Source organism: Mycteria americana, chromosome 25 (genome assembly GCF_035582795.1).
Source record: "Mycteria americana isolate JAX WOST 10 ecotype Jacksonville Zoo and Gardens chromosome 25, USCA_MyAme_1.0, whole genome shotgun sequence".
Lineage (NCBI taxonomy): Eukaryota > Metazoa > Chordata > Aves > Ciconiiformes > Ciconiidae > Mycteria > Mycteria americana.
The window spans coordinates 1927134-1954542 of record NC_134389.1 but is presented as its reverse complement, the minus strand read 5'-3'; the positions used below and the strand labels follow the sequence as shown (position 1 = coordinate 1954542).

The 27409-nt window shown below is 51.8% G+C and overlaps 7 protein-coding genes and 1 pseudogene across 7 annotated transcripts; all 8 read right to left on the bottom strand.

Annotated features, from left to right (window-relative positions):
• Nucleotides 1-504: 504 nt before the first annotated feature.
• LOC142420842 (feather keratin 4-like) lies at nt 505-855 on the bottom strand. Its single transcript, XM_075525127.1, has one exon. It carries the CDS (start codon nt 853-855, stop codon nt 505-507), a length of 351 nt encoding a protein of 116 aa, XP_075381242.1.
• A 6259-nt stretch (nt 856-7114) lies between these two features.
• On the bottom strand, nt 7115-7880 carry LOC142420641 (feather beta keratin-like; annotated as a pseudogene).
• Nucleotides 7881-10278: 2398 nt separating this feature from the next.
• Nucleotides 10279-10575, bottom strand: LOC142420642 (feather beta keratin-like). The gene has a single exon (XM_075524794.1). The coding sequence runs from the start codon at nt 10573-10575 to the stop codon at nt 10279-10281; it is 297 nt and encodes a 98-aa protein (XP_075380909.1).
• A 2580-nt stretch (nt 10576-13155) lies between these two features.
• On the bottom strand, nt 13156-13452 carry LOC142420845 (feather beta keratin-like). Its single transcript, XM_075525130.1, has one exon. The coding sequence runs from the start codon at nt 13450-13452 to the stop codon at nt 13156-13158; it is 297 nt and encodes a 98-aa protein (XP_075381245.1).
• Nucleotides 13453-16319: 2867 nt separating this feature from the next.
• On the bottom strand, nt 16320-16616 carry LOC142420860 (feather beta keratin-like). Its single transcript, XM_075525145.1, has one exon. The coding sequence runs from the start codon at nt 16614-16616 to the stop codon at nt 16320-16322; it is 297 nt and encodes a 98-aa protein (XP_075381260.1).
• Nucleotides 16617-19196: 2580 nt separating this feature from the next.
• LOC142420844 (feather beta keratin-like) lies at nt 19197-19493 on the bottom strand. Its single transcript, XM_075525129.1, has one exon. The coding sequence runs from the start codon at nt 19491-19493 to the stop codon at nt 19197-19199; it is 297 nt and encodes a 98-aa protein (XP_075381244.1).
• Nucleotides 19494-22360: 2867 nt separating this feature from the next.
• LOC142420861 (feather beta keratin-like) lies at nt 22361-22657 on the bottom strand. Its single transcript, XM_075525146.1, has one exon. The coding sequence runs from the start codon at nt 22655-22657 to the stop codon at nt 22361-22363; it is 297 nt and encodes a 98-aa protein (XP_075381261.1).
• Nucleotides 22658-25237: 2580 nt separating this feature from the next.
• On the bottom strand, nt 25238-25534 carry LOC142420847 (feather beta keratin-like). Its single transcript, XM_075525132.1, has one exon. It carries the CDS (start codon nt 25532-25534, stop codon nt 25238-25240), a length of 297 nt encoding a protein of 98 aa, XP_075381247.1.
• Between the last annotated feature and the right edge of the window lie 1875 nt (nt 25535-27409).

Sequence of the window (27409 nt, the reverse complement as noted above, 5' to 3'; positions counted from 1 at the left end):
AGCTACGCGGTGATGAATTTCACCCAGAAAAAGGTTCAAAAGAAGGTAGGAGGGGAAGGAAAAAAACCCGGAAGACTGGAGATATGATAAAAGCATAACTTTAATAATACCAAAGAGTGGATTAAAATACTGCAAAGCAACAGGTTTCAATATGGAAAGAATGGCACATCTCATGGTGATGTATTCCACAGAAAGAGCTCTTCTTTCAGTGTAGCATTGCACCTTGACAATCAAGTCCCATCTACTGTCTAAATTAGAAGTTTTACACCAGCAGTATCAAATACAGTGATGCACAGCAGAACTACGTACTTGATTAGAAATATAAAGTAGTTTAACAAGAGTAGGGGCCTCATTTTGTGGAATGACTAACTCCCACAGCTCCATTAACTTCAGGTGGAGTTGTGAGTATCTAACTGCATCTGAAAACCATGGCCATGAGCTCAGTCCTGTGTCGGCTTGTGCTTCAGCATTCCTGGTCATTTGTTCCTGCTTGCTCTTTACACTTCAGCATGGCCCATAGAAGCCACTGCGGTAGGTGCTGTAGCGACGGTAAGGCCGGCTGTACCCACTGCGCAGGCCTGGATAGCCAAAACTCCCAAATCCCAAGGAGCTGCCAGAGGAGATGGGCACTCCCTCAGCACTGAGAGCGCTCCCAACAGCAGCAGATGCTGAGGATCCCACAGTGGTGTTCTGGGGGAAGGAGCTGAGGATGGGTCCAGGCAGGGTCACCACCACGGGAGAGGGCTGGATCACCACTGTCGAGTCCTGGCACTGCCTGATGCAGGGCTCATTGCAGCTGTTTGCCAGTGGGGTTGGGCTGCAGGAGGTGGAAGGACACTGCTCGTAGCAAGACATGTCTGTGGGATGGAGGTAAGTCTGAAATACAGGACCAGACGTGAATGCAATGTAGGAGTCATATTGCACTTACATTTACTCAGCACGGGTACCAGGACAACAGGAGCTTTCCAGGGATCCTTTTAGGAGTTGAGTGGGGAGCGAGTTGAGAAGGAAACCGAATTCTTAAATATGCTACAAGAAGACGGAGGCTGAAATAATCCTCTCACAGTTGTTGGGTGATCCAGTGGAATAGCTGGCAGCAGAACAAAAGGACACATACCTGTATCATTACTTTAATTTTAGTATTTTGATTGGCTGTATGTCTGGAAAGACACTACTGAGATCCAGCCCCAGGTATTCAGAGCATTGTAGAAGTAGTAATTATGAGTAATACCTAGCCACAAATGTACTTATGGCTAGAGTTCAATAGAGAGCTGGAAAATGAAATGAAGAATTATTTTCCAGGTTCCAAATTCACCTATGAAGAGGTACAACTTTCAATATAGTTAAGCATACTTGAAGCTGAGGTCTTTGGAAATCTTTCCCACACAACTTGTCCACAGACGTGCCATCCATGAGAAAGCCAGGAGTTCCCAACATACTCCCTGTATCCGGTTCCAACACACCAATAAACACAAAGTTTGCTTCTTCTTATGCCCATCTTGGTTTGTTGGGTGCTCAGCTCTCCTCTATTTTTGCTATTCTTTCCCCTTCTCCTCAGAGTCCCTGAAACCATTTTTCTCAGCTTGCGGGAGATGTCATCACATCCTATAACATAATTTCAAAACTTGGCATCTGTAAGACACCAAGCAGAATTTTTTGATGATGTCTATCATATTGAAGTCCATTGAAGGCTGAGGATATGTGATTAGAGCCGATATCCTTGCTGAACGCAGTATGACTATTCTTTCTAATCTCAGTATGCAGCTTCATTTTGTCTTCATTTAGAAAGTGGTATTTAGAGCGCAAAAGTTTGTGGTTTGACAGAATTGATTTTTAAAACCCACAAACCTCTGCTTTAAACCTTCCTAGTTTCCTTACTCTCCAGCTGTTTCTTTTAGTATCTGGTTCATTTTACCCTCGTTACCCACTATGCCCAATAATAAATTCATCATAAAAATGGGAACACTGAAAAAGCCTCCCATGAAATAAACAGCAAAGAAAAGGATTTTTCTGGATGACATTTCTGAAGATAAATGCATCCACATCCCTTACAAACACCGTTGTTTTCATACCAACCCAGTTGAAATTTCAGTCATGACAGATGATGGGTAAGAGCTTTAAAGATATAACATGCACATTGCTACTTGAAAGATGACTGAGGACATAGATCTCTGTACTCATACAATCATAGGAAGGTTTGAGTTGGAAGGGACCTTTAAAGATCACCTAGTTCCAACCCCCTTGCACAGGTATTCTACCCATTCAGTGTGTTAATCTTTACTATTATTGGGATTTGCTGAGTCACTTAGCAAGTCTGAAAGCCCACATTTGACTAAATTCATGTCACCATTTCAAGGATCTGTATGGTCAAGTCGGGAGTCCAGAAATACCGGCAATTCTAACAGCAAAACCACAACTTTTGAAAGAGAAAAGTCATCCCCCCAACTAATCCAGCAACTAGCAGAATACTGTGCAGAAAAAAGAACAGCAATCAAATTGTTATGAAGGCATGAATTCAACAAATAGAAAAAGAGAAGTAGATTTGAACTAACCTTGTTCACAAAAGAGGAAAAAAGGTAAGAGAAGTGGTAGGAAGGACCTTGAGTTGAGTTAGCTTTTATACTGCATCTCAGATGGCCTGAGGACCACAGACATCCTTTGTGCATGAAATAATTTACCAACAAGTATGTCCTGAATGCAAAATGCTTCCAACTGATTAGAAGTCTTTTCCTTACTGTTCATTACTTTGTTTTCATTTCCTTATCTTCTGACATATATATTCCGTCATACAAGTTTCTCTCATCTTCTGGTGTTATGGACCAAATTTATTCCAGTGCGACCTTTCCGTCACAACAAAATTTATGCTCCAGTGTATGTTTCACTTTAATCATAAGGAAAAATATTAAGAACAATTTATATAATACATAATTCATCATTCAGAGGTGTTCTTTTATTAAGAATATGAGTGTAAATCCTTAATAAATTCTGGTCTCCACCAATATTTACAAAGCTCTGACTCCAGCCAAGCATAAGAACAATCTAGACTGAACTTCTATGGTTGTGAAGGTCCTGCAAAAAAGCACAAGCATATGCACGCCTGAAATCCCACTGAATCAAATGAGAAAATCAGAGCCCTGTGTGAAACTCAGAGAAAAATACTATTATATTATATCAAATTTGGATAGTATCACCCTATTAAACTTCAGTAACACAGTTTGAGGCACAGCTGCTAGCACATGGGGACATTTAAACCTGATTTATCAGTCCTTTTATGAAGGGAACCTATAACTCCCCTCTGTATCATCTCAGACCACAAGTATGAATAGTACTTCACAAGTCATCTTGAGGGCACATATGGATTTTAAACTATTTTGAGGTATTATCCTTGCACAAGCTTAACTGTGGAGTCATTGGGGGAAAAAACCACACAAGGGCCTGTTTGCCATTGTATTTTTTCCCTTGCTACAGACAGCAGTACAACAGTGATTACATTCCGGACTGATGGAAGTTCATTGCGTAAGTGGAATATATATACAAATTTTTAATATTATTTTTAACTTTATTTTGCAATCTCTCCTGTACAAGCTGCAGGGTTTGAACCTCTCCTTGGAGAAGAGTTGTTGAATATTGTACATGAGGATTCATAGACATCTGGGAAATAAAAGTTCTTGGTCTTAGGTTCCTAAAGAAGAAGTGCTTCAAAGTCCTTCACAATTTTCATCAACAATGTGCATATTCACAGAATTCACTTACCAGACTGTTCATGATATATGATGAGGTTTTAACACCGTCACCATCCGCCCAATGGGATGTCTTTAAAACCTCTGAACCAAGATCGTTCTTTGCCATCTATAAGCCAACACATAGGTTTATACCTTCACAAAATGAAGCCATTTGTATTTTGACAGACTCTATGAAAACCAACCCTGAACAATTCTTTAAAGAAAAAAAAAAAATCAACCTTTTACAATTTTTTAAACTGCTTTTCATATTTCAATAACATTATCTAAACTGACCCACTTACACTCTTAAATATTTCCCTTCCTTTCCAGACCTAAACAATGCTACCAACCCATAAACATGTAAACACGCACATTTTTGAAATACAAATTCTTCTGTAGCATCAGGTGCTTACTGGCAACCTGGAGAATTAATTGTCCTGTAAAACTTGTAACAATATCCACAGAAGTTTTCAACACTGCTGTTCTGCTTCCCTCTATTTATACAAGAGCTTCTATTTGGTATAGTACCTCATATTTAAAAAACAAACTCATCAGAGATCACTGCAGTATTTTCAAAAGGACTCCTGAACTGTCTCCTGACCATGGGTCAACTCCAGACTGGTCTGATTGGCTCAGAGAACTCATCCAAGAAGCTTGAAGCTCTCCTTGGAGATTTTTTTTAAAGATGGTGAACAAGTTAATTGGTAATTGTTCTTAAGTGGGTCAGGCAGGGAATTGCACACAAAGAGCTTTAGTAAATGTCTTGAATGTGATCTTAGATTGTGCTCCCAAGACACCCGCAAGCTAACAAATTGCTGAGGATCTGAAAAAGAGTCTTTATTAGACTGGGCTTGGAGTAATTTCATATTGACACTAACAGAGTCGGTATAAAAGTACTAGAAATTAAAAGTGCCCATAAATTGTGAAGATGAAAGAATTTTTAATGGGGAGAGTATGCTTCTCATGCAATGCCAGGGTAAACCTAGACTGGAAAACAAAGCAAAACAATTTCATTATCAAGAAAAGGCTCCACCTGAAAAAATATATGTGGGAACTAATTCATGCAAAAAAGGATGCCTCAATAGTCTCATAAATTTGTAAACATCCATATGTATAGCTATTGTACCCATTTCTCCAATCTTAACATACAAAGGGGACATGGCTTTCAAATTGACGGTCACATTCTTCAGGAACTGTCTCTCTAATGACACATTTAACAAAGGCTTCAACATCCTGCACAAGCACTCCATGATGCCATGCTGTCTGACGATGACTAGTTCCAGGACACTGCTTTATTTTTCCTTTTAAATCAGCAAGCATAGACTTAGGGACTTATGGCAGAGAGTACTTCTCCAAGCTTTTTCATTCACAACAAGCACCACAAATGTACCTTTCAGGACATGCTGTTGCTGGACACAGGCCGCTTAACCAGACTTTCATTCTCCTGAAATTCATTTCTGTACTCTTTATACTACACGTCCATTTGCATCATAGAAAGACGCTTTCCTGCCACCAAGAACAAAGCCGTTCTTTGATGTACATCAGAGTGCAACCAGTGATTCCTCGCAGATCTGAGTGAATAACTAATTACTTCAGTCATACCAGTTCTGTCAACAGAGCACCATATGCCTGTGTATGCATTCCAGTCTCTTCAATTATTTGTTTAGAAAATACACTCATGGAAACCAATTTTTAAGCAGGGACTCCACTCAGTCTAGTACCTATTTACCATCTTTCATATTTTGCTTTTGCTGCCTCAAGCCACAGCCTAAAAGGGGACATATCCCATCTTATCTCTAAACTATATTTTTCCTTCAATTTTGTTACTTTGCAAGTAATTCTTAAGCAAAGAAACTTAGAACATAAGTGTAAAACATTTGAAAAAAAATAAACCTACCTCTTTTCCCCTACTGTGGGGACATTTGGACTGGTTCCAGCACTGAACTTGAATGCCAGATATCTTCCCTCTGGTTCCTCCACTATTTCTATCTCAGCACTATGATACTGTAATTTTCAAATAGATTTTAGAGGGCTCTAAAATAGGAAACCCTACAAAAGGCATAGAGTCATCAGAAATTACACAACTCGCATTCTTATTTCTTTCCTGTTCTATGTCCTGCCAGACCCCGCGTAGCTCCAGTGGGAGAGCAACTGAGTTGATACAATTAAAAACTTGGATAAAGTTCTCAAAGCTTATGTACCTACTGACAAGGGTATTCTTTGATGTCTCTTAGTTGCACACAATGTCCTGACTTTTAACATATTTGACAAAATTCCTAGTTGGTGGGTAACAGGATTAAAAACAAACTGTTCTTAAGAGAAATACATATGGCCATATGGCTAGTTCTTCACTCATGTAATTTTCCCTCTATATTATGAGAGTCCTTCTGTGGATTAGCTAAGGAATAAGATTTATGGGATTTTGTTTAAGGCTTGAAAGAGAGGTCACAGCCAATCATAAAAATGTATACATGATAAAATCATATAAAGAGTCTTCTTACTCTGATGGGATTTGAACACTCACTTCACCTTTGAAGCCTTGAATCAAGATCACTCAAAGCACGTCACGGTTACAGCTTCAGAGTCTGATAGCATTCAATCCAACCAAAAAATCGAAACCCAAATACTGCTTCTAAAAATCTTAATCTGCACTTGCAAATTCTCAGAGTTACAAAGATGCCAAATACCTGATGAGATCAGAAAGCTCCCAACCAGAAATAGCAAAATTGTACTTTTACACACAGATGTGGAAAAAATTCTGGAAAACAACTAGCAAGAGAAATATCTATGTAAACCGGTTGAATGCTTCACGAGAGTGTAAACAATAAAGAAATTATTTTTGAGATTGATTGTGGTGACAATTCAATTCACATTTCTACTGAGAAGGAACTCTGCATCGATTTTTCATATGATGACATATTTTTCCTCAAGGGAATGAAAAAAGAAGGACAAAACCACCATGAAACTCATTCAGATGCAATATCAGTTTAATGTCAAAAAGTCAAGTAGTATTCAGCAAAACAAAAGGAATATATATATAGAAGGGAAAAAAGCCATTTAAAACATTCCAACTGAAAAAAAGCAAGAAAGAATCAACTTTTCCTTAATTCCTAAATAAAAGACCTCCACTGCCCTTTTGAAAGTAAAGCATTATACCAAATCAATATGAAATTCAAAATCACAACTCAAGAAAAATTATAAAAAGCAGGAATTTCAAGAGTAACATATATGTTGCCCAAGTAACCAGGCAGCACCTTACTCCCCTCCACGATCAAAGGAGGGCAGGAGGGTGCTCAACCCATCTGGAAACCCTGGCCAGCAGCTCCAACCTCAGTCCAGCAACTGGCTTTGGGCTTCCTGGTCGATGCACTCACTGGACGCCCGGCCCGCCTTTAGCAGGGCAGGCACCTTCTGCCATAGTAGCGGCCACCAAGGCCAGAGAGGCTAAAGCCCCCGGAGGAGATGGGCACTCCCTCCTCACTCAGGATGCTGCCAACAGCAGCGGAGGTGGTGGATCCCACAGCAGTGTTCTGGGGGAAGGAGCTGAGGATGGGTCCAGGCAGGGTCACCACCACAGGAGAGGGCTGGATCACCACGCGGGAGTCCTGGCACTGCCTGACACAGGGCTCGTTGCAGCTGTTGGCAAGCGGGGTTGGGCCACAGGGACGGCACAGATCGTAGCAGGACATGGCTGCGGGACGGAGGTGCACCTGGGAGAGAGGGCACGGAAAGCACAGGCAGCGTGTGAGGTGCAGCCTGACAGCCCGCTCGGCAAGAGCAAAGGCACAGGCTGGGAAGTAGGGATGGGCTGCGTAAAGGAAAAAAGAGCCATAGAAGCCCCGGTCCCCTGGGGGGCCCTGCGAATACAGACAAGACTTCTCCCACATCCCAACAGCGGAGAACAATGAGAAGAAAGACAATGAGAGCACGATCAAGGAGCAAGGCTCTCAGCAAAAGCTACACAGAGGAGAAGACGCAGTTGAGGCGAAAAGACCAAGAGAAGAACAAGAGAAAAGGGAAGAGTGAGGCAAAGGGGGTTGCAGCTCACCTTGTTCACCAAGGAGGAGAAGGCAAGGGAAGTGGATGAGGAAGCCTGCTGTTGGACTGGCTCTTATACTGGTCCAGGGCGCCCCAGGCCCAGAGGCACCCTTGGCACATGTCATGCGTTTACCAACAAGCTCATCTTGCATGCAAAGCATCACAGTTAAAGAAATGGGGGGATTGTTTACATGCCCTGCAATGCTGCCTTTTCATTTCCCTCTTCATGACACGCACATTCAGCCACACAGGCTCCTTTCAAGTGACAGTATTAGAGGCCACGATTTTTCCGGGGAAAATGACACAGAAGTAAAAGAATGATCCCAATGCACAGTACCTGAGCAAGGCAAATGCAGAGGCAGTAGACAGGTGCAGCCCAGGGTCCAGCTCAACCGTCAGGTTCATGGGGATGAAGCAGGACTGACATCAAGCAGGGCAGTCATCCCACACATCAGGAGCAGACCCAATGATGGTAACCTGCGTCAAGAGAGCCCACTGATTGCTGACCAGAGCCACAACGACCAGACAGACCCAAGGAGAGGCTGGGAAATCAGTGGGCAACTTAGGGTCTGCATCAAGGGGGCTTGCAGTCAGGCGTAAACCAATCGGCAAAAGAACAGCAGGCTTACAGTCCTGCCACCAAGCTGAAGAAAGGACTAAGGGCTCAGGACAGAGCTTAAATAGAGCCCTGGGTCAAAGGGAAGAGGGAGGCGTGAGAGACCCCAGGTGAGGCTCGTCAGGGCCATTGGGCCTGTTGTTACTGCACTCAGGCCACTGATGTGCGAGAAGAGGAAATCTCCTGTGCACCTGGGACACAGGACACCAGCTCCATCTATCACAACAATGCGGGGAAGGATGTGTTCCTTCAAGAAAGGAAGCTGCCGTTCATTTGATAAGTGCAACATCTGCCTTTTCTGCTAAGGCTCCTTTGAGTCACATCCCTGCCCCAGAAAATCCACAGCTAGACTCTCCTCCCAGACCTTGATTCTCCCACAGCCAGCGCCTATGGCGAGGGTCTGTCCAAAGGCTCCAATGCCCTGCCACACCCTGCTCTCTCTGATCCCATGCTGCAGATGCTGTCTGCCCTCGCTGGTATCATAGTTTCACCCCACCTTGCTTCTGCTGTCTGCTCAGCACGGCTCATGAATGTGGATGGAGAGTGCATTTCCTGAGGGCCTTCCTGCACAGCAGGGCACAGGGGGTTTGCCGACGGCAGCTGTCTTTCAGGGAAGATGGGGCTTTAGCTATGGGGCAAGGCCCTGTAGGGCTTCCCACAGCGTATGGGACAGCACAAGAGGTGCCCCTCACTCTACCTGAAGCAGGAGTGGGGAGGCACAGGGCAAAACATGCCCCGTGGAGTGCTAGAGGATGTGGAGGAAGAGACAGGCAGCTTGGCCTCTCCTACATCCCCTGTGGCAGGAGCAACCACCACATCCCGGTGGAGCAGACCACACCAACTACAAGCCATCTTCACCCACGAGCAAGGTCACTTTCCTCCCTGATGTTGGTGGTCTTACCGTTCAGGGCAGAAAGGCAGGAAGACATAATGGCTGCATCATGGAGGGTTTCTTTCTCTCCTTCCCCTGGTGTGCAAGGGACACAGCAGGACGTGCTAAGTGCCCTCACTTCAGTGTCATGGGCAACAAGTCATGGCAACTGCCAAGCGGTGACTGTGGTGCTATGACAACATTGCCCTGTGCTTCAGAAAGGGAGCTCGGCAGCACAAAGAGATGCTCTGGGGGCAGAAGGGAAGGGTTACAATTCCTTGGGCTTCTGCAACACACCCCACGCATCTTGGAGCCATGGAAAGCGTTGCAGGGGTTTGCTGAGAGACACAGCAAGTCTGGTGTTTAGGACAAAGGCATGTGGGTGACTTTGGATTGCTTTGTCGCATGGAAAGGACAGTCCCCTCCAGGTGACCATTTCAGTGGCACTCCCCTCCTCCAAATCTCCCAGGAAAGATATGAGTCCACCACATCCCTTCAGCCACGACTTTACCCTGTATAGCATCACATTTCCCCCTGGACAGCTTGGCTGGGCATCCCAGGAGGGAAGGAACATGAGGAGACTCAAGCTACAATGCACCATAAACTTTAATAAGTCTGAAGAGAGAAACAAAGCAGTGCATGCCAGAAGGGACCCACTCCACGCTGCTACCAGGGCAGCTGACAGTCAGGCACCCCTTCACAGCAATGGGACACGCGTCTTCCTCCCACACACATGGGGAGAGGGTGATGAGCAGGGCCCCTCTCAACTTGCTTCAGGATGAACCCATGGCACAGCACAGCAGGAGGCAACAGGGACTCATGATGCGGAGAAGAAAGCAGGACAAGAGGAAGACGTCAGCTGGTCATGTTTCCAGACAGCACAGGATGGCACCTTGCTTCCCTCCCTCCTTTGCAGGAGGCCGCGAGGGAGCTCAACCCATCTGGAAACACCGGCCAGCAGCTCCAACCTCAGTCCGGCACCTGGCTTTGGGCTTCCTGGTCGATGCACTCACTGGACACCCGGCCTGCCTTTAGCAGGGCAGGCACCTTCTGCCATAGTAGCGGCCACCAAGGCCAGAGAGGCTAAAGCCCCCAGAGGAGATGGGCACTCCCTCCTCACTCAGGATGCTGCCAACAGCAGCGGAGGTGGTGGATCCCACAGCAGTGTTCTGGGGGAAGGAGCTGAGGATGGGTCCAGGCAGGGTCACCACCACAGGAGAGGGCTGGATCACCACGCGGGAGTCCTGGCACTGCCTGACACAGGGCTCGTTGCAGCTGTTGGCAAGCGGGGTTGGGCCACAGGGACGGCACAGATCGTAGCAGGACATGGCTGCGGGACGGAGGTGCACCTGGGAGAGAGGGCACGGAAAGCACAGGCAGTGTGTGAGGTGCAGCCTGACAGCCCGCTCGGCAAGAGCAAAGGCACAGGCTGGGAAGCAGGAACAGCCTGCTTAGGGAGCAAGAGAGATTAGGAGCCATGGTCCCCAAGGTTTCCCTGTCATGAAAGCACAAGACCTTCTCCCACCTCCCATGGTGTTCGCAAGGAGCCAAGAATCAGGAACACAACAAAGGAGCAAGGCTCTCAGCAAAAGCTACGCCAAGGCCAGAAGACCAAGAGGAGAACAAGAGAAAGAGAAGAGTGAGGCAAAGGGGGTTGCAGCTCACCTTGTTCACCAAGGAGGAGAAGGCAAGGGAAGTGGATGAGGAAGCCTGCTGTTGGACTGGCTTTTATACTGGTCCAGAGCGCCCCAGGCCCAGAGGCACCCTTTGCGCATGTCATGTGTTTACCAACAAGCTCATCTTGCATGCAAAGCATCACAGTTAAGGAAATGGGAACGCTGCTTATGTTCCCTGCAACGCTGCCTTTTCATTTCCCTCTTCATGACACGCCCATTCAGCCACACAGGCTCCTTTCAAGTGACAGTATTAGAGGCCAACATGTTTCCAGGGGAAATGACATGTCAGCACAGGCAGATGATGCAGCCAGTGATGAGGAGTGTCCCACCTCATCAGGCGATGGCAGCCCTTTGCCCTCCAGGGCCTCACTTTAAAGTGCTTCCTGAGGAACGGGGCAGGTCTCCTCATAACCCTGAGGCTTCTGCCTGGACATCCACATGCAAGGGGCCGCACCATCACTCGCTCTCCCTCATGCTGTGCTCACTCACACTGTACTAGGCATCGCCTTTCTAGGCACGGCACCTCTGCTCTTGGGTTTTAGACTCTCTCTCTGAGATTGAGCTTTGCTCTCAGCAGAGGTTTGCCTGGCTCGTTTGCCATCTTCCTTCTCTCCTTCATCCCTACCTGCCTTAAGCAACAGAGCACCAGAGGTTAAGAATGAAGGCTATTCCCCTCCCAACACTCTTTGCTGGAGACCTCTGGCAAAGGTGGAGGCACCCCAGCGACCAAGGCACATGCTGGCCAAGCGATACACGCACTTCTTCCTGCCTGTGTCTTTGCCACAACTTCTGCTCTGGCCATCCAGACTGTCGGCACACCAGGCACGACCAAGAACTTGGCAGGATTTCCACAGGACACCCAACCCGGCTCAGCAGCAAGCAGGGTGCACGTGTCTTTGCAAGGACAGTCGGAGGAGCACGGCACAAGAGGAGCCTCCCACTCCTCCTGAAGCACGACCAGAGCAGCAGGACCAAAGTATTGCCTGAGGAGGACAAGGGAGCGGGAAGGAGGGACTGAGAACAGAGCTGGTCACGTACCACTCCCTCAGTTTCCCCAGCTTCCGGCCTGCTTGGAGGGACAAAAGGAACACTGCTTGGGACCTCTCCAGGCACAGCCTGCACAGCAGCTGAGTGAGGTTTCTGGAGCATTTGCTGCACGTCTGCTCCAGACTCGCTTCCCTTCAGGACACAGTGCCACACACAGAAGGACTCCGCAACACCTAAGGCTTCTGACCACAAGACTGCTCCGGTGGGGGCAAAGATGCTTTTCCTGCTCCCTTCTTGACCTCCTCAGAATTTCCAGGACACGTCACCAACGCTACCGATCACTTTCACATGAGGGAGGACGACCCCTGTGTGTCCATCCCCCTCCCCTACCCATTTTACACCCCCATGCTCAACCCATCCCCATTCTGCCAAAATCTAGCAGAGGGCACGCATCTCCCTTTACACAGTTGCCCTGGCTGCCCCATGTCCCTTCAACTCCTTTGGGACTCCCTCCGGTTCCAGGGTTTGGAAGAAGTGCTTGGAGAAGGGAAGGGCAAGGACACATTGCAAGTGGTACCATGCGACCACAGCCTTGGCCAGGTGGGTGCTAGCCTGCACAGAAATGTCTTCCAGCACATCAATGGCTTGCCTCATCAACTGGGAGACAGTATCCAACCTCACCTGTTGCTCACGTGTCCCTTGGGGGAGCTCCTGGCCACCCTTTCCATAGTCAGGCCATACCACACACCCCTCCACTGCCCCATGTCTCTTCCGATGACTATGGCCATTGAGGGTATTAAGCCCTACAGGCACGAGAAAGGTCCACCATTGGCCCACACCCACCCACCCTATTCCCACCCACGGCATCACACTGCCCCCTCGACAGCTTGGCTGGGCATCCCAGGAGGGAAGGAACACGGGGAGACTCAAGCTACAATGCACCATAAACTTTAATAAGTCTGAAGAGAGAAACAAAGCAGTGCATGCCAGAAGGGACCCGCTCCACGCTGCTACCAGGGCAGCTGACAGTCAGGCACCCCTTCACAGAAGAAAGTAATAGATGATGACATCAGTGGGACATGTTTCCAGACAGCACAGGATGCCACCTTGCTTCCCTCCCTCCTTTGCAGGAGGCCACGAGGGAGCTCAACCCATCTGGAAACACCGGCCAGCAGCTCCAACCTCAGTCCGGCACCTGGCTTTGGGCTTCCTGGTCGATGCACTCACTGGACACCCGGCCCGCCTTTAGCAGGGCAGGCACCTTCTGCCGGAGTAGCGGCCACCAAGGCCAGAGAGGCTAAAGCCCCCAGAGGAGATGGGCACTCCCTCCTCACTCAGGATGCTGCCAACAGCAGCGGAGGTGGTGGATCCCACAGCAGTGTTCTGGGGGAAGGAGCTGAGGATGGGTCCAGGCAGGGTCACCACCACAGGAGAGGGCTGGATCACCACGCGGGAGTCCTGGCACTGCCTGACACAGGGCTCGTTGCAGCTGTTGGCAAGCGGGGTTGGGCCACAGGGACGGCACAGATCGTAGCAGGACATGGCTGCGGGACGGAGGTGCACCTGGGAGAGAGGGCACGGAAAGCACAGGCAGCCTGTGAGGTGCAGCCTGACAGCCCGCTCGGCAAGAGCAAAGGCACAGGCTGGGAAGTAGGGATGGGCTGCGTAAAGGAAAAAAGAGCCATAGAAGCCCCGGTCCCCTGGGGGGCCCTGCAAATACAGACAAGACTTCTCCCACATCCCAACAGCGGAGAACAATGAGAAGAAAGACAATGAGAGCACGATCAAGGAGCAAGGCTCTCAGCAAAAGCTACACAGAGGAGAAGACGCAGTTGAGGCGAAAAGACCAAGAGAAGAACAAGAGAAAAGGGAAGAGTGAGGCAAAGGGGGTTGCAGCTCACCTTGTTCACCAAGGAGGAGAAGGCAAGGGAAGTGGATGAGGAAGCCTGCTGTTGGACTGGCTCTTATACTGGTCCAGAGCGCCCCAGGCCCAGAGGCACCCTTGGCACATGTCATGCGTTTACCAACAAGCTCATCTTGCATGCAAAGCATCACAGTTAAAGAAATGGGGAGATTGTTTACATTCCCTGCAATGCTGCCTTTTCATTTCCCTCTTCATGACACGCACATTCAGCCACACAGGCTCCTTTCAAGTGACAGTATTAGAGGCCACGATTTTTCCGGGGAAAATGACACAGAAGTAAAAGAATGATCCCAATGCACAGTACCTGAGCAAGGCAAATGCAGAGGCAGTAGACAGGTGCAGCCCAGGGTCCAGCTCAACCGTCAGGTTCATGGGGATGAAGCAGGACTGACATCAAGCAGGGCAGTCATCCCACACATCAGGAGCAGACCCAATGATGGTAACCTGCGTCAAGAGAGCCCACTGATTGCTGACCAGAGCCACAACGACCAGACAGACCCAAGGAGAGGCTGGGAAATCAGTGGGCAACTTAGGGTCTGCATCAAGGGGGCTTGCAGTCAGGCGTAAACCAATCGGCAAAAGAACAGCAGGCTTACAGTCCTGCCACCAAGCTGAAGAAAGGACTAAGGGCTCAGGACAGAGCTTAAATAGAGCCCTGGGTCAAAGGGAAGAGGGAGGCGTGAGAGACCCCAGGTGAGGCTCGTCAGGGCCATTGGGCCTGTTGTTACTGCACTCAGGCCACTGATGTGCAAGAAGAGGAAATCTCCTGTGCACCTGGGACACAGGACACCAGCTCCATCTATCACAACAATGCGGGGAAGGATGTGTTCCTTCAAGAAAGGAAGCTGCCGTTCATTTGATAAGTGCAACATCTGCCTTTTCTGCTAAGGCTCCTTTGAGTCACATCCCTGCCCCAGAAAATCCACAGCTAGACTCTCCTCCCAGACCTTGATTCTCCCACAGCCAGCGCCTATGGCGAGGGTCTGTCCAAAGGCTCCAATGCCCTGCCACACCCTGCTCTCTCTGATCCCATGCTGCAGATGCTGTCTGCCCTCGCTGGTATCATAGTTTCACCCCACCTTGCTTCTGCTGTCTGCTCAGCACGGCTCATGAATGTGGATGGAGAGTGCATTTCCTGAGGGCCTTCCTGCACAGCAGGGCACAGGGGGTTTGCCGACGGCAGCTGTCTTTCAGGGAAGATGGGGCTTTAGCTATGGGGCAAGGCCCTGTAGGGCTTCCCACAGCGTATGGGACAGCACAAGAGGTGCCCCTCACTCTACCTGAAGCAGGAGTGGGGAGGCACAGGGCAAAACATGCCCCGTGGAGTGCTAGAGGATGTGGAGGAAGAGACAGGCAGCTTGGCCTCTCCTACATCCCCTGTGGCAGGAGCAACCACCACATCCCGGTGGAGCAGACCACACCAACTACAAGCCATCTTCACCCACGAGCAAGGTCACTTTCCTCCCTGATGTTGGTGGTCTTACCGTTCAGGGCAGAAAGGCAGGAAGACATAATGGCTGCATCATGGAGGGTTTCTTTCTCTCCTTCCCCTGGTGTGCAAGGGACACAGCAGGACGTGCTAAGTGCCCTCACTTCAGTGTCATGGGCAACAAGTCATGGCAACTGCCAAGCGGTGACTGTGGTGCTATGACAACATTGCCCTGTGCTTCAGAAAGGGAGCTCGGCAGCACAAAGAGATGCTCTGGGGGCAGAAGGGAAGGGTTACAATTCCTTGGGCTTCTGCAACACACCCCACGCATCTTGGAGCCATGGAAAGCGTTGCAGGGGTTTGCTGAGAGACACAGCAAGTCTGGTGTTTAGGACAAAGGCATGTGGGTGACTTTGGATTGCTTTGTCGCATGGAAAGGACAGTCCCCTCCAGGTGACCATTTCAGTGGCACTCCCCTCCTCCAAATCTCCCAGGAAAGATATGAGTCCACCACATCCCTTCAGCCACGACTTTACCCTGTATAGCATCACATTTCCCCCTGGACAGCTTGGCTGGGCATCCCAGGAGGGAAGGAACATGAGGAGACTCAAGCTACAATGCACCATAAACTTTAATAAGTCTGAAGAGAGAAACAAAGCAGTGCATGCCAGAAGGGACCCACTCCACGCTGCTACCAGGGCAGCTGACAGTCAGGCACCCCTTCACAGCAATGGGACACGCGTCTTCCTCCCACACACATGGGGAGAGGGTGATGAGCAGGGCCCCTCTCAACTTGCTTCAGGATGAACCCATGGCACAGCACAGCAGGAGGCAACAGGGACTCATGATGCGGAGAAGAAAGCAGGACAAGAGGAAGACGTCAGCTGGTCATGTTTCCAGACAGCACAGGATGGCACCTTGCTTCCCTCCCTCCTTTGCAGGAGGCCGCGAGGGAGCTCAACCCATCTGGAAACACCGGCCAGCAGCTCCAACCTCAGTCCGGCACCTGGCTTTGGGCTTCCTGGTCGATGCACTCACTGGACACCCGGCCTGCCTTTAGCAGGGCAGGCACCTTCTGCCATAGTAGCGGCCACCAAGGCCAGAGAGGCTAAAGCCCCCAGAGGAGATGGGCACTCCCTCCTCACTCAGGATGCTGCCAACAGCAGCGGAGGTGGTGGATCCCACAGCAGTGTTCTGGGGGAAGGAGCTGAGGATGGGTCCAGGCAGGGTCACCACCACAGGAGAGGGCTGGATCACCACGCGGGAGTCCTGGCACTGCCTGACACAGGGCTCGTTGCAGCTGTTGGCAAGCGGGGTTGGGCCACAGGGACGGCACAGATCGTAGCAGGACATGGCTGCGGGACGGAGGTGCACCTGGGAGAGAGGGCACGGAAAGCACAGGCAGTGTGTGAGGTGCAGCCTGACAGCCCGCTCGGCAAGAGCAAAGGCACAGGCTGGGAAGCAGGAACAGCCTGCTTAGGGAGCAAGAGAGATTAGGAGCCATGGTCCCCAAGGTTTCCCTGTCATGAAAGCACAAGACCTTCTCCCACCTCCCATGGTGTTCGCAAGGAGCCAAGAATCAGGAACACAACAAAGGAGCAAGGCTCTCAGCAAAAGCTACGCCAAGGCCAGAAGACCAAGAGGAGAACAAGAGAAAGAGAAGAGTGAGGCAAAGGGGGTTGCAGCTCACCTTGTTCACCAAGGAGGAGAAGGCAAGGGAAGTGGATGAGGAAGCCTGCTGTTGGACTGGCTTTTATACTGGTCCAGAGCGCCCCAGGCCCAGAGGCACCCTTTGCGCATGTCATGTGTTTACCAACAAGCTCATCTTGCATGCAAAGCATCACAGTTAAGGAAATGGGAACGCTGCTTATGTTCCCTGCAACGCTGCCTTTTCATTTCCCTCTTCATGACACGCCCATTCAGCCACACAGGCTCCTTTCAAGTGACAGTATTAGAGGCCAACATGTTTCCAGGGGAAATGACATGTCAGCACAGGCAGATGATGCAGCCAGTGATGAGGAGTGTCCCACCTCATCAGGCGATGGCAGCCCTTTGCCCTCCAGGGCCTCACTTTAAAGTGCTTCCTGAGGAACGGGGCAGGTCTCCTCATAACCCTGAGGCTTCTGCCTGGACATCCACATGCAAGGGGCCGCACCATCACTCGCTCTCCCTCATGCTGTGCTCACTCACACTGTACTAGGCATCGCCTTTCTAGGCACGGCACCTCTGCTCTTGGGTTTTAGACTCTCTCTCTGAGATTGAGCTTTGCTCTCAGCAGAGGTTTGCCTGGCTCGTTTGCCATCTTCCTTCTCTCCTTCATCCCTACCTGCCTTAAGCAGCAGAGCACCAGAGGTTAAGAATGAAGGCTATTCCCCTCCCAACACTCTTTGCTGGAGACCTCTGGCAAAGGTGGAGGCACCCCAGCGACCAAGGCACATGCTGGCCAAGCGATACACGCACTTCTTCCTGCCTGTGTCTTTGCCACAACTTCTGCTCTGGCCATCCAGACTGTCGGCACACCAGGCACGACCAAGAACTTGGCAGGATTTCCACAGGACACCCAACCCGGCTCAGCAGCAAGCAGGGTGCACGTGTCTTTGCAAGGACAGTCGGAGGAGCACGGCACAAGAGGAGCCTCCCACTCCTCCTGAAGCACGACCAGAGCAGCAGGACCAAAGTATTGCCTGAGGAGGACAAGGGAGCGGGAAGGAGGGACTGAGAACAGAGCTGGTCACGTACCACTCCCTCAGTTTCCCCAGCTTCCGGCCTGCTTGGAGGGACAAAAGGAACACTGCTTGGGACCTCTCCAGGCACAGCCTGCACAGCAGCTGAGTGAGGTTTCTGGAGCATTTGCTGCACGTCTGCTCCAGACTCGCTTCCCTTCAGGACACAGTGCCACACACAGAAGGACTCCGCAACACCTAAGGCTTCTGACCACAAGACTGCTCCGGTGGGGGCAAAGATGCTTTTCCTGCTCCCTTCTTGACCTCCTCAGAATTTCCAGGACACGTCACCAACGCTACCGATCACTTTCACATGAGGGAGGACGACCCCTGTGTGTCCATCCCCCTCCCCTACCCATTTTACACCCCCATGCTCAACCCATCCCCATTCTGCCAAAATCTAGCAGAGGGCACGCATCTCCCTTTACACAGTTGCCCTGGCTGCCCCATGTCCCTTCAACTCCTTTGGGACTCCCTCCGGTTCCAGGGTTTGGAAGAAGTGCTTGGAGAAGGGAAGGGCAAGGACACATTGCAAGTGGTACCATGCGACCACAGCCTTGGCCAGGTGGGTGCTAGCCTGCACAGAAATGTCTTCCAGCACATCAATGGCTTGCCTCATCAACTGGGAGACAGTATCCAACCTCACCTGTTGCTCACGTGTCCCTTGGGGGAGCTCCTGGCCACCCTTTCCATAGTCAGGCCATACCACACACCCCTCCACTGCCCCATGTCTCTTCCGATGACTATGGCCATTGAGGGTATTAAGCCCTACAGGCACGAGAAAGGTCCACCATTGGCCCACACCCACCCACCCTATTCCCACCCACGGCATCACACTGCCCCCTCGACAGCTTGGCTGGGCATCCCAGGAGGGAAGGAACACGGGGAGACTCAAGCTACAATGCACCATAAACTTTAATAAGTCTGAAGAGAGAAACAAAGCAGTGCATGCCAGAAGGGACCCGCTCCACGCTGCTACCAGGGCAGCTGACAGTCAGGCACCCCTTCACAGAAGAAAGTAATAGATGATGACATCAGTGGGACATGTTTCCAGACAGCACAGGATGCCACCTTGCTTCCCTCCCTCCTTTGCAGGAGGCCACGAGGGAGCTCAACCCATCTGGAAACACCAGCCAGCAGCTCCAACCTCAGTCCGGCACCTGGCTTTGGGCTTCCTGGTCGATGCACTCACTGGACACCCGGCCCGCCTTTAGCAGGGCAGGCACCTTCTGCCGGAGTAGCGGCCACCAAGGCCAGAGAGGCTAAAGCCCCCAGAGGAGATGGGCACTCCCTCCTCACTCAGGATGCTGCCAACAGCAGCGGAGGTGGTGGATCCCACAGCAGTGTTCTGGGGGAAGGAGCTGAGGATGGGTCCAGGCAGGGTCACCACCACAGGAGAGGGCTGGATCACCACGCGGGAGTCCTGGCACTGCCTGACACAGGGCTCGTTGCAGCTGTTGGCAAGCGGGGTTGGGCCACAGGGACGGCACAGATCGTAGCAGGACATGGCTGCGGGACGGAGGTGCACCTGGGAGAGAGGGCACGGAAAGCACAGGCAGCGTGTGAGGTGCAGCCTGACAGCCCGCTCGGCAAGAGCAAAGGCACAGGCTGGGAAGTAGGGATGGGCTGCGTAAAGGAAAAAAGAGCCATAGAAGCCCCGGTCCCCTGGGGGGCCCTGCAAATACAGACAAGACTTCTCCCACATCCCAACAGCGGAGAACAATGAGAAGAAAGACAATGAGAGCACGATCAAGGAGCAAGGCTCTCAGCAAAAGCTACACAGAGGAGAAGACGCAGTTGAGGCGAAAAGACCAAGAGAAGAACAAGAGAAAAGGGAAGAGTGAGGCAAAGGGGGTTGCAGCTCACCTTGTTCACCAAGGAGGAGAAGGCAAGGGAAGTGGATGAGGAAGCCTGCTGTTGGACTGGCTCTTATACTGGTCCAGAGCGCCCCAGGCCCAGAGGCACCCTTGGCACATGTCATGCGTTTACCAACAAGCTCATCTTGCATGCAAAGCATCACAGTTAAAGAAATGGGGAGATTGTTTACATTCCCTGCAATGCTGCCTTTTCATTTCCCTCTTCATGACACGCACATTCAGCCACACAGGCTCCTTTCAAGTGACAGTATTAGAGGCCACGATTTTTCCGGGGAAAATGACACAGAAGTAAAAGAATGATCCCAATGCACAGTACCTGAGCAAGGCAAATGCAGAGGCAGTAGACAGGTGCAGCCCAGGGTCCAGCTCAACCATCAGGTTCATGGGGATGAAGCAGGACTGACATCAAGCAGGGCAGTCATCCCACACATCAGGAGCAGACCCAATGATGGTAACCTGCGTCAAGAGAGCCCACTGATTGCTGACCAGAGCCACAACGACCAGACAGACCCAAGGAGAGGCTGGGAAATCAGTGGGCAACTTAGGGTCTGCATCAAGGGGGCTTGCAGTCAGGCGTAAACCAATCGGCAAAAGAACAGCAGGCTTACAGTCCTGCCACCAAGCTGAAGAAAGGACTAAGGGCTCAGGACAGAGCTTAAATAGAGCCCTGGGTCAAAGGGAAGAGGGAGGCGTGAGAGACCCCAGGTGAGGCTCGTCAGGGCCATTGGGCCTGTTGTTACTGCACTCAGGCCACTGATGTGCGAGAAGAGGAAATCTCCTGTGCACCTGGGACACAGGACACCAGCTCCATCTATCACAACAATGCGGGGAAGGATGTGTTCCTTCAAGAAAGGAAGCTGCCGTTCATTTGATAAGTGCAACATCTGCCTTTTCTGCTAAGGCTCCTTTGAGTCACATCCCTGCCCCAGAAAATCCACACCTAGACTCTCCTCCCAGACCTTGATTCTCCCACAGCCAGCGCCTATGGCGAGGGTCTGTCCAAAGGCTCCAATGCCCTGCCACACCCTGCTCTCTCTGATCCCATGCTGCAGATGCTGTCTGCCCTCGCTGGTATCATAGTTTCACCCCACCTTGCTTCTGCTGTCTGCTCAGCACGGCTCATGAATGTGGATGGAGAGTGCATTTCCTGAGGGCCTTCCTGCACAGCAGGGCACAGGGGGTTTGCCGACGGCAGCTGTCTTTCAGGGAAGATGGGGCTTTAGCTATGGGGCAAGGCCCTGTAGGGCTTCCCACAGCGTATGGGACAGCACAAGAGGTGCCCCTCACTCTACCTGAAGCAGGAGTGGGGAGGCACAGGGCAAAACATGCCCCGTGGAGTGCTAGAGGATGTGGAGGAAGAGACAGGCAGCTTGGCCTCTCCTACATCCCCTGTGGCAGGAGCAACCACCACATCCCGGTGGAGCAGACCACACCAACTACAAGCCATCTTCACCCACGAGCAAGGTCACTTTCCTCCCTGATGTTGGTGGTCTTACCGTTCAGGGCAGAAAGGCAGGAAGACATAATGGCTGCATCATGGAGGGTTTCTTTCTCTCCTTCCCCTGGTGTGCAAGGGACACAGCAGGACGTGCTAAGTGCCCTCACTTCAGTGTCATGGGCAACAAGTCATGGCAACTGCCAAGCGGTGACTGTGGTGCTATGACAACATTGCCCTGTGCTTCAGAAAGGGAGCTCGGCAGCACAAAGAGATGCTCTGGGGGCAGAAGGGAAGGGTTACAATTCCTTGGGCTTCTGCAACACACCCCACGCATCTTGGAGCCATGGAAAGCGTTGCAGGGGTTTGCTGAGAGACACAGCAAGTCTGGTGTTTAGGACAAAGGCATGTGGGTGACTTTGGATTGCTTTGTCGCATGGAAAGGACAGTCCCCTCCAGGTGACCATTTCAGTGGCACTCCCCTCCTCCAAATCTCCCAGGAAAGATATGAGTCCACCACATCCCTTCAGCCACGACTTTACCCTGTATAGCATCACATTTCCCCCTGGACAGCTTGGCTGGGCATCCCAGGAGGGAAGGAACATGAGGAGACTCAAGCTACAATGCACCATAAACTTTAATAAGTCTGAAGAGAGAAACAAAGCAGTGCATGCCAGAAGGGACCCACTCCACGCTGCTACCAGGGCAGCTGACAGTCAGGCACCCCTTCACAGCAATGGGACACGCGTCTTCCTCCCACACACATGGGGAGAGGGTGATGAGCAGGGCCCCTCTCAACTTGCTTCAGGATGAACCCATGGCACAGCACAGCAGGAGGCAACAGGGACTCATGATGCGGAGAAGAAAGCAGGACAAGAGGAAGACGTCAGCTGGTCATGTTTCCAGACAGCACAGGATGGCACCTTGCTTCCCTCCCTCCTTTGCAGGAGGCCGCGAGGGAGCTCAACCCATCTGGAAACACCGGCCAGCAGCTCCAACCTCAGTCCGGCACCTGGCTTTGGGCTTCCTGGTCGATGCACTCACTGGACACCCGGCCTGCCTTTAGCAGGGCAGGCACCTTCTGCCATAGTAGCGGCCACCAAGGCCAGAGAGGCTAAAGCCCCCAGAGGAGATGGGCACTCCCTCCTCACTCAGGATGCTGCCAACAGCAGCGGAGGTGGTGGATCCCACAGCAGTGTTCTGGGGGAAGGAGCTGAGGATGGGTCCAGGCAGGGTCACCACCACAGGAGAGGGCTGGATCACCACGCGGGAGTCCTGGCACTGCCTGACACAGGGCTCGTTGCAGCTGTTGGCAAGCGGGGTTGGGCCACAGGGACGGCACAGATCGTAGCAGGACATGGCTGCGGGACGGAGGTGCACCTGGGAGAGAGGGCACGGAAAGCACAGGCAGTGTGTGAGGTGCAGCCTGACAGCCCGCTCGGCAAGAGCAAAGGCACAGGCTGGGAAGCAGGAACAGCCTGCTTAGGGAGCAAGAGAGATTAGGAGCCATGGTCCCCAAGGTTTCCCTGTCATGAAAGCACAAGACCTTCTCCCACCTCCCATGGTGTTCGCAAGGAGCCAAGAATCAGGAACACAACAAAGGAGCAAGGCTCTCAGCAAAAGCTACGCCAAGGCCAGAAGACCAAGAGGAGAACAAGAGAAAGAGAAGAGTGAGGCAAAGGGGGTTGCAGCTCACCTTGTTCACCAAGGAGGAGAAGGCAAGGGAAGTGGATGAGGAAGCCTGCTGTTGGACTGGCTTTTATACTGGTCCAGAGCGCCCCAGGCCCAGAGGCACCCTTTGCGCATGTCATGTGTTTACCAACAAGCTCATCTTGCATGCAAAGCATCACAGTTAAGGAAATGGGAACGCTGCTTATGTTCCCTGCAACGCTGCCTTTTCATTTCCCTCTTCATGACACGCCCATTCAGCCACACAGGCTCCTTTCAAGTGACAGTATTAGAGGCCAACATGTTTCCAGGGGAAATGACATGTCAGCACAGGCAGATGATGCAGCCAGTGATGAGGAGTGTCCCACCTCATCAGGCGATGGCAGCCCTTTGCCCTCCAGGGCCTCACTTTAAAGTGCTTCCTGAGGAACGGGGCAGGTCTCCTCATAACCCTGAGGCTTCTGCCTGGACATCCACATGCAAGGGGCCGCACCATCACTCGCTCTCCCTCATGCTGTGCTCACTCACACTGTACTAGGCATCGCCTTTCTAGGCACGGCACCTCTGCTCTTGGGTTTTAGACTCTCTCTCTGAGATTGAGCTTTGCTCTCAGCAGAGGTTTGCCTGGCTCGTTTGCCATCTTCCTTCTCTCCTTCATCCCTACCTGCCTTAAGCAGCAGAGCACCAGAGGTTAAGAATGAAGGCTATTCCCCTCCCAACACTCTTTGCTGGAGACCTCTGGCAAAGGTGGAGGCACCCCAGCGACCAAGGCACATGCTGGCCAAGCGATACACGCACTTCTTCCTGCCTGTGTCTTTGCCACAACTTCTGCTCTGGCCATCCAGACTGTCGGCACACCAGGCACGACCAAGAACTTGGCAGGATTTCCACAGGACACCCAACCCGGCTCAGCAGCAAGCAGGGTGCACGTGTCTTTGCAAGGACAGTCGGAGGAGCACGGCACAAGAGGAGCCTCCCACTCCTCCTGAAGCACGACCAGAGCAGCAGGACCAAAGTATTGCCTGAGGAGGACAAGGGAGCGGGAAGGAGGGACTGAGAACAGAGCTGGTCACGTACCACTCCCTCAGTTTCCCCAGCTTCCGGCCTGCTTGGAGGGACAAAAGGAACACTGCTTGGGACCTCTCCAGGCACAGCCTGCACAGCAGCTGAGTGAGGTTTCTGGAGCATTTGCTGCACGTCTGCTCCAGACTCGCTTCCCTTCAGGACACAGTGCCACACACAGAAGGACTCCGCAACACCTAAGGCTTCTGACCACAAGACTGCTCCGGTGGGGGCAAAGATGCTTTTCCTGCTCCCTTCTTGACCTCCTCAGAATTTCCAGGACACGTCACCAACGCTACCGATCACTTTCACATGAGGGAGGACGACCCCTGTGTGTCCATCCCCCTCCCCTACCCATTTTACACCCCCATGCTCAACCCATCCCCATTCTGCCAAAATCTAGCAGAGGGCACGCATCTCCCTTTACACAGTTGCCCTGGCTGCCCCATGTCCCTTCAACTCCTTTGGGACTCCCTCCGGTTCCAGGGTTTGGAAGAAGTGCTTGGAGAAGGGAAGGGCAAGGACACATTGCAAGTGGTACCATGCGACCACAGCCTTGGCCAGGTGGGTGCTAGCCTGCACAGAAATGTCTTCCAGCACATCAATGGCTTGCCTCATCAACTGGGAGACAGTATCCAACCTCACCTGTTGCTCACGTGTCCCTTGGGGGAGCTCCTGGCCACCCTTTCCATAGTCAGGCCATACCACACACCCCTCCACTGCCCCATGTCTCTTCCGATGACTATGGCCATTGAGGGTATTAAGCCCTACAGGCACGAGAAAGGTCCACCATTGGCCCACACCCACCCACCCTATTCCCACCCACGGCATCACACTGCCCCCTCGACAGCTTGGCTGGGCATCCCAGGAGGGAAGGAACACGGGGAGACTCAAGCTACAATGCACCATAAACTTTAATAAGTCTGAAGAGAGAAACAAAGCAGTGCATGCCAGAAGGGACCCGCTCCACGCTGCTACCAGGGCAGCTGACAGTCAGGCACCCCTTCACAGAAGAAAGTAATAGATGATGACATCAGTGGGACATGTTTCCAGACAGCACAGGATGCCACCTTGCTTCCCTCCCTCCTTTGCAGGAGGCCACGAGGGAGCTCAACCCATCTGGAAACACCAGCCAGCAGCTCCAACCTCAGTCCGGCACCTGGCTTTGGGCTTCCTGGTCGATGCACTCACTGGACACCCGGCCCGCCTTTAGCAGGGCAGGCACCTTCTGCCGGAGTAGCGGCCACCAAGGCCAGAGAGGCTAAAGCCCCCAGAGGAGATGGGCACTCCCTCCTCACTCAGGATGCTGCCAACAGCAGCGGAGGTGGTGGATCCCACAGCAGTGTTCTGGGGGAAGGAGCTGAGGATGGGTCCAGGCAGGGTCACCACCACAGGAGAGGGCTGGATCACCACGCGGGAGTCCTGGCACTGCCTGACACAGGGCTCGTTGCAGCTGTTGGCAAGCGGGGTTGGGCCACAGGGACGGCACAGATCGTAGCAGGACATGGCTGCGGGACGGAGGTGCACCTGGGAGAGAGGGCACGGAAAGCACAGGCAGCGTGTGAGGTGCAGCCTGACAGCCCGCTCGGCAAGAGCAAAGGCACAGGCTGGGAAGTAGGGATGGGCTGCGTAAAGGAAAAAAGAGCCATAGAAGCCCCGGTCCCCTGGGGGGCCCTGCAAATACAGACAAGACTTCTCCCACATCCCAACAGCGGAGAACAATGAGAAGAAAGACAATGAGAGCACGATCAAGGAGCAAGGCTCTCAGCAAAAGCTACACAGAGGAGAAGACGCAGTTGAGGCGAAAAGACCAAGAGAAGAACAAGAGAAAAGGGAAGAGTGAGGCAAAGGGGGTTGCAGCTCACCTTGTTCACCAAGGAGGAGAAGGCAAGGGAAGTGGATGAGGAAGCCTGCTGTTGGACTGGCTCTTATACTGGTCCAGAGCGCCCCAGGCCCAGAGGCACCCTTGGCACATGTCATGCGTTTACCAACAAGCTCATCTTGCATGCAAAGCATCACAGTTAAAGAAATGGGGAGATTGTTTACATTCCCTGCAATGCTGCCTTTTCATTTCCCTCTTCATGACACGCACATTCAGCCACACAGGCTCCTTTCAAGTGACAGTATTAGAGGCCACGATTTTTCCGGGGAAAATGACACAGAAGTAAAAGAATGATCCCAATGCACAGTACCTGAGCAAGGCAAATGCAGAGGCAGTAGACAGGTGCAGCCCAGGGTCCAGCTCAACCATCAGGTTCATGGGGATGAAGCAGGACTGACATCAAGCAGGGCAGTCATCCCACACATCAGGAGCAGACCCAATGATGGTAACCTGCGTCAAGAGAGCCCACTGATTGCTGACCAGAGCCACAACGACCAGACAGACCCAAGGAGAGGCTGGGAAATCAGTGGGCAACTTAGGGTCTGCATCAAGGGGGCTTGCAGTCAGGCGTAAACCAATCGGCAAAAGAACAGCAGGCTTACAGTCCTGCCACCAAGCTGAAGAAAGGACTAAGGGCTCAGGACAGAGCTTAAATAGAGCCCTGGGTCAAAGGGAAGAGGGAGGCGTGAGAGACCCCAGGTGAGGCTCGTCAGGGCCATTGGGCCTGTTGTTACTGCACTCAGGCCACTGATGTGCGAGAAGAGGAAATCTCCTGTGCACCTGGGACACAGGACACCAGCTCCATCTATCACAACAATGCGGGGAAGGATGTGTTCCTTCAAGAAAGGAAGCTGCCGTTCATTTGATAAGTGCAACATCTGCCTTTTCTGCTAAGGCTCCTTTGAGTCACATCCCTGCCCCAGAAAATCCACACCTAGACTCTCCTCCCAGACCTTGATTCTCCCACAGCCAGCGCCTATGGCGAGGGTCTGTCCAAAGGCTCCAATGCCCTGCCACACCCTGCTCTCTCTGATCCCATGCTGCAGATGCTGTCTGCCCTCGCTGGTATCATAGTTTCACCCCACCTTGCTTCTGCTGTCTGCTCAGCACGGCTCATGAATGTGGATGGAGAGTGCATTTCCTGAGGGCCTTCCTGCACAGCAGGGCACAGGGGGTTTGCCGACGGCAGCTGTCTTTCAGGGAAGATGGGGCTTTAGCTATGGGGCAAGGCCCTGTAGGGCTTCCCACAGCGTATGGGACAGCACAAGAGGTGCCCCTCACTCTACCTGAAGCAGGAGTGGGGAGGCACAGGGCAAAACATGCCCCGTGGAGTGCTAGAGGATGTGGAGGAAGAGACAGGCAGCTTGGCCTCTCCTACATCCCCTGTGGCAGGAGCAACCACCACATCCCGGTGGAGCAGACCACACCAACTACAAGCCATCTTCACCCACGAGCAAGGTCACTTTCCTCCCTGATGTTGGTGGTCTTACCGTTCAGGG

What these genes read in the sequence shown, in the direction of transcription:
- LOC142420842 (XM_075525127.1), bottom strand. Translation starts at nt 855, where the DNA reads ATGTCTTGCTACGAGCAGTGTCCTTCCACCTCCTGCAGCCCAACCCCA.
- LOC142420642 (XM_075524794.1), bottom strand. Translation starts at nt 10,575, where the DNA reads ATGTCCTGCTACGATCTGTGCCGTCCCTGTGGCCCAACCCCGCTTGCC.
- LOC142420845 (XM_075525130.1), bottom strand. Translation starts at nt 13,452, where the DNA reads ATGTCCTGCTACGATCTGTGCCGTCCCTGTGGCCCAACCCCGCTTGCC.
- LOC142420860 (XM_075525145.1), bottom strand. Translation starts at nt 16,616, where the DNA reads ATGTCCTGCTACGATCTGTGCCGTCCCTGTGGCCCAACCCCGCTTGCC.
- LOC142420844 (XM_075525129.1), bottom strand. Translation starts at nt 19,493, where the DNA reads ATGTCCTGCTACGATCTGTGCCGTCCCTGTGGCCCAACCCCGCTTGCC.
- LOC142420861 (XM_075525146.1), bottom strand. Translation starts at nt 22,657, where the DNA reads ATGTCCTGCTACGATCTGTGCCGTCCCTGTGGCCCAACCCCGCTTGCC.
- LOC142420847 (XM_075525132.1), bottom strand. Translation starts at nt 25,534, where the DNA reads ATGTCCTGCTACGATCTGTGCCGTCCCTGTGGCCCAACCCCGCTTGCC.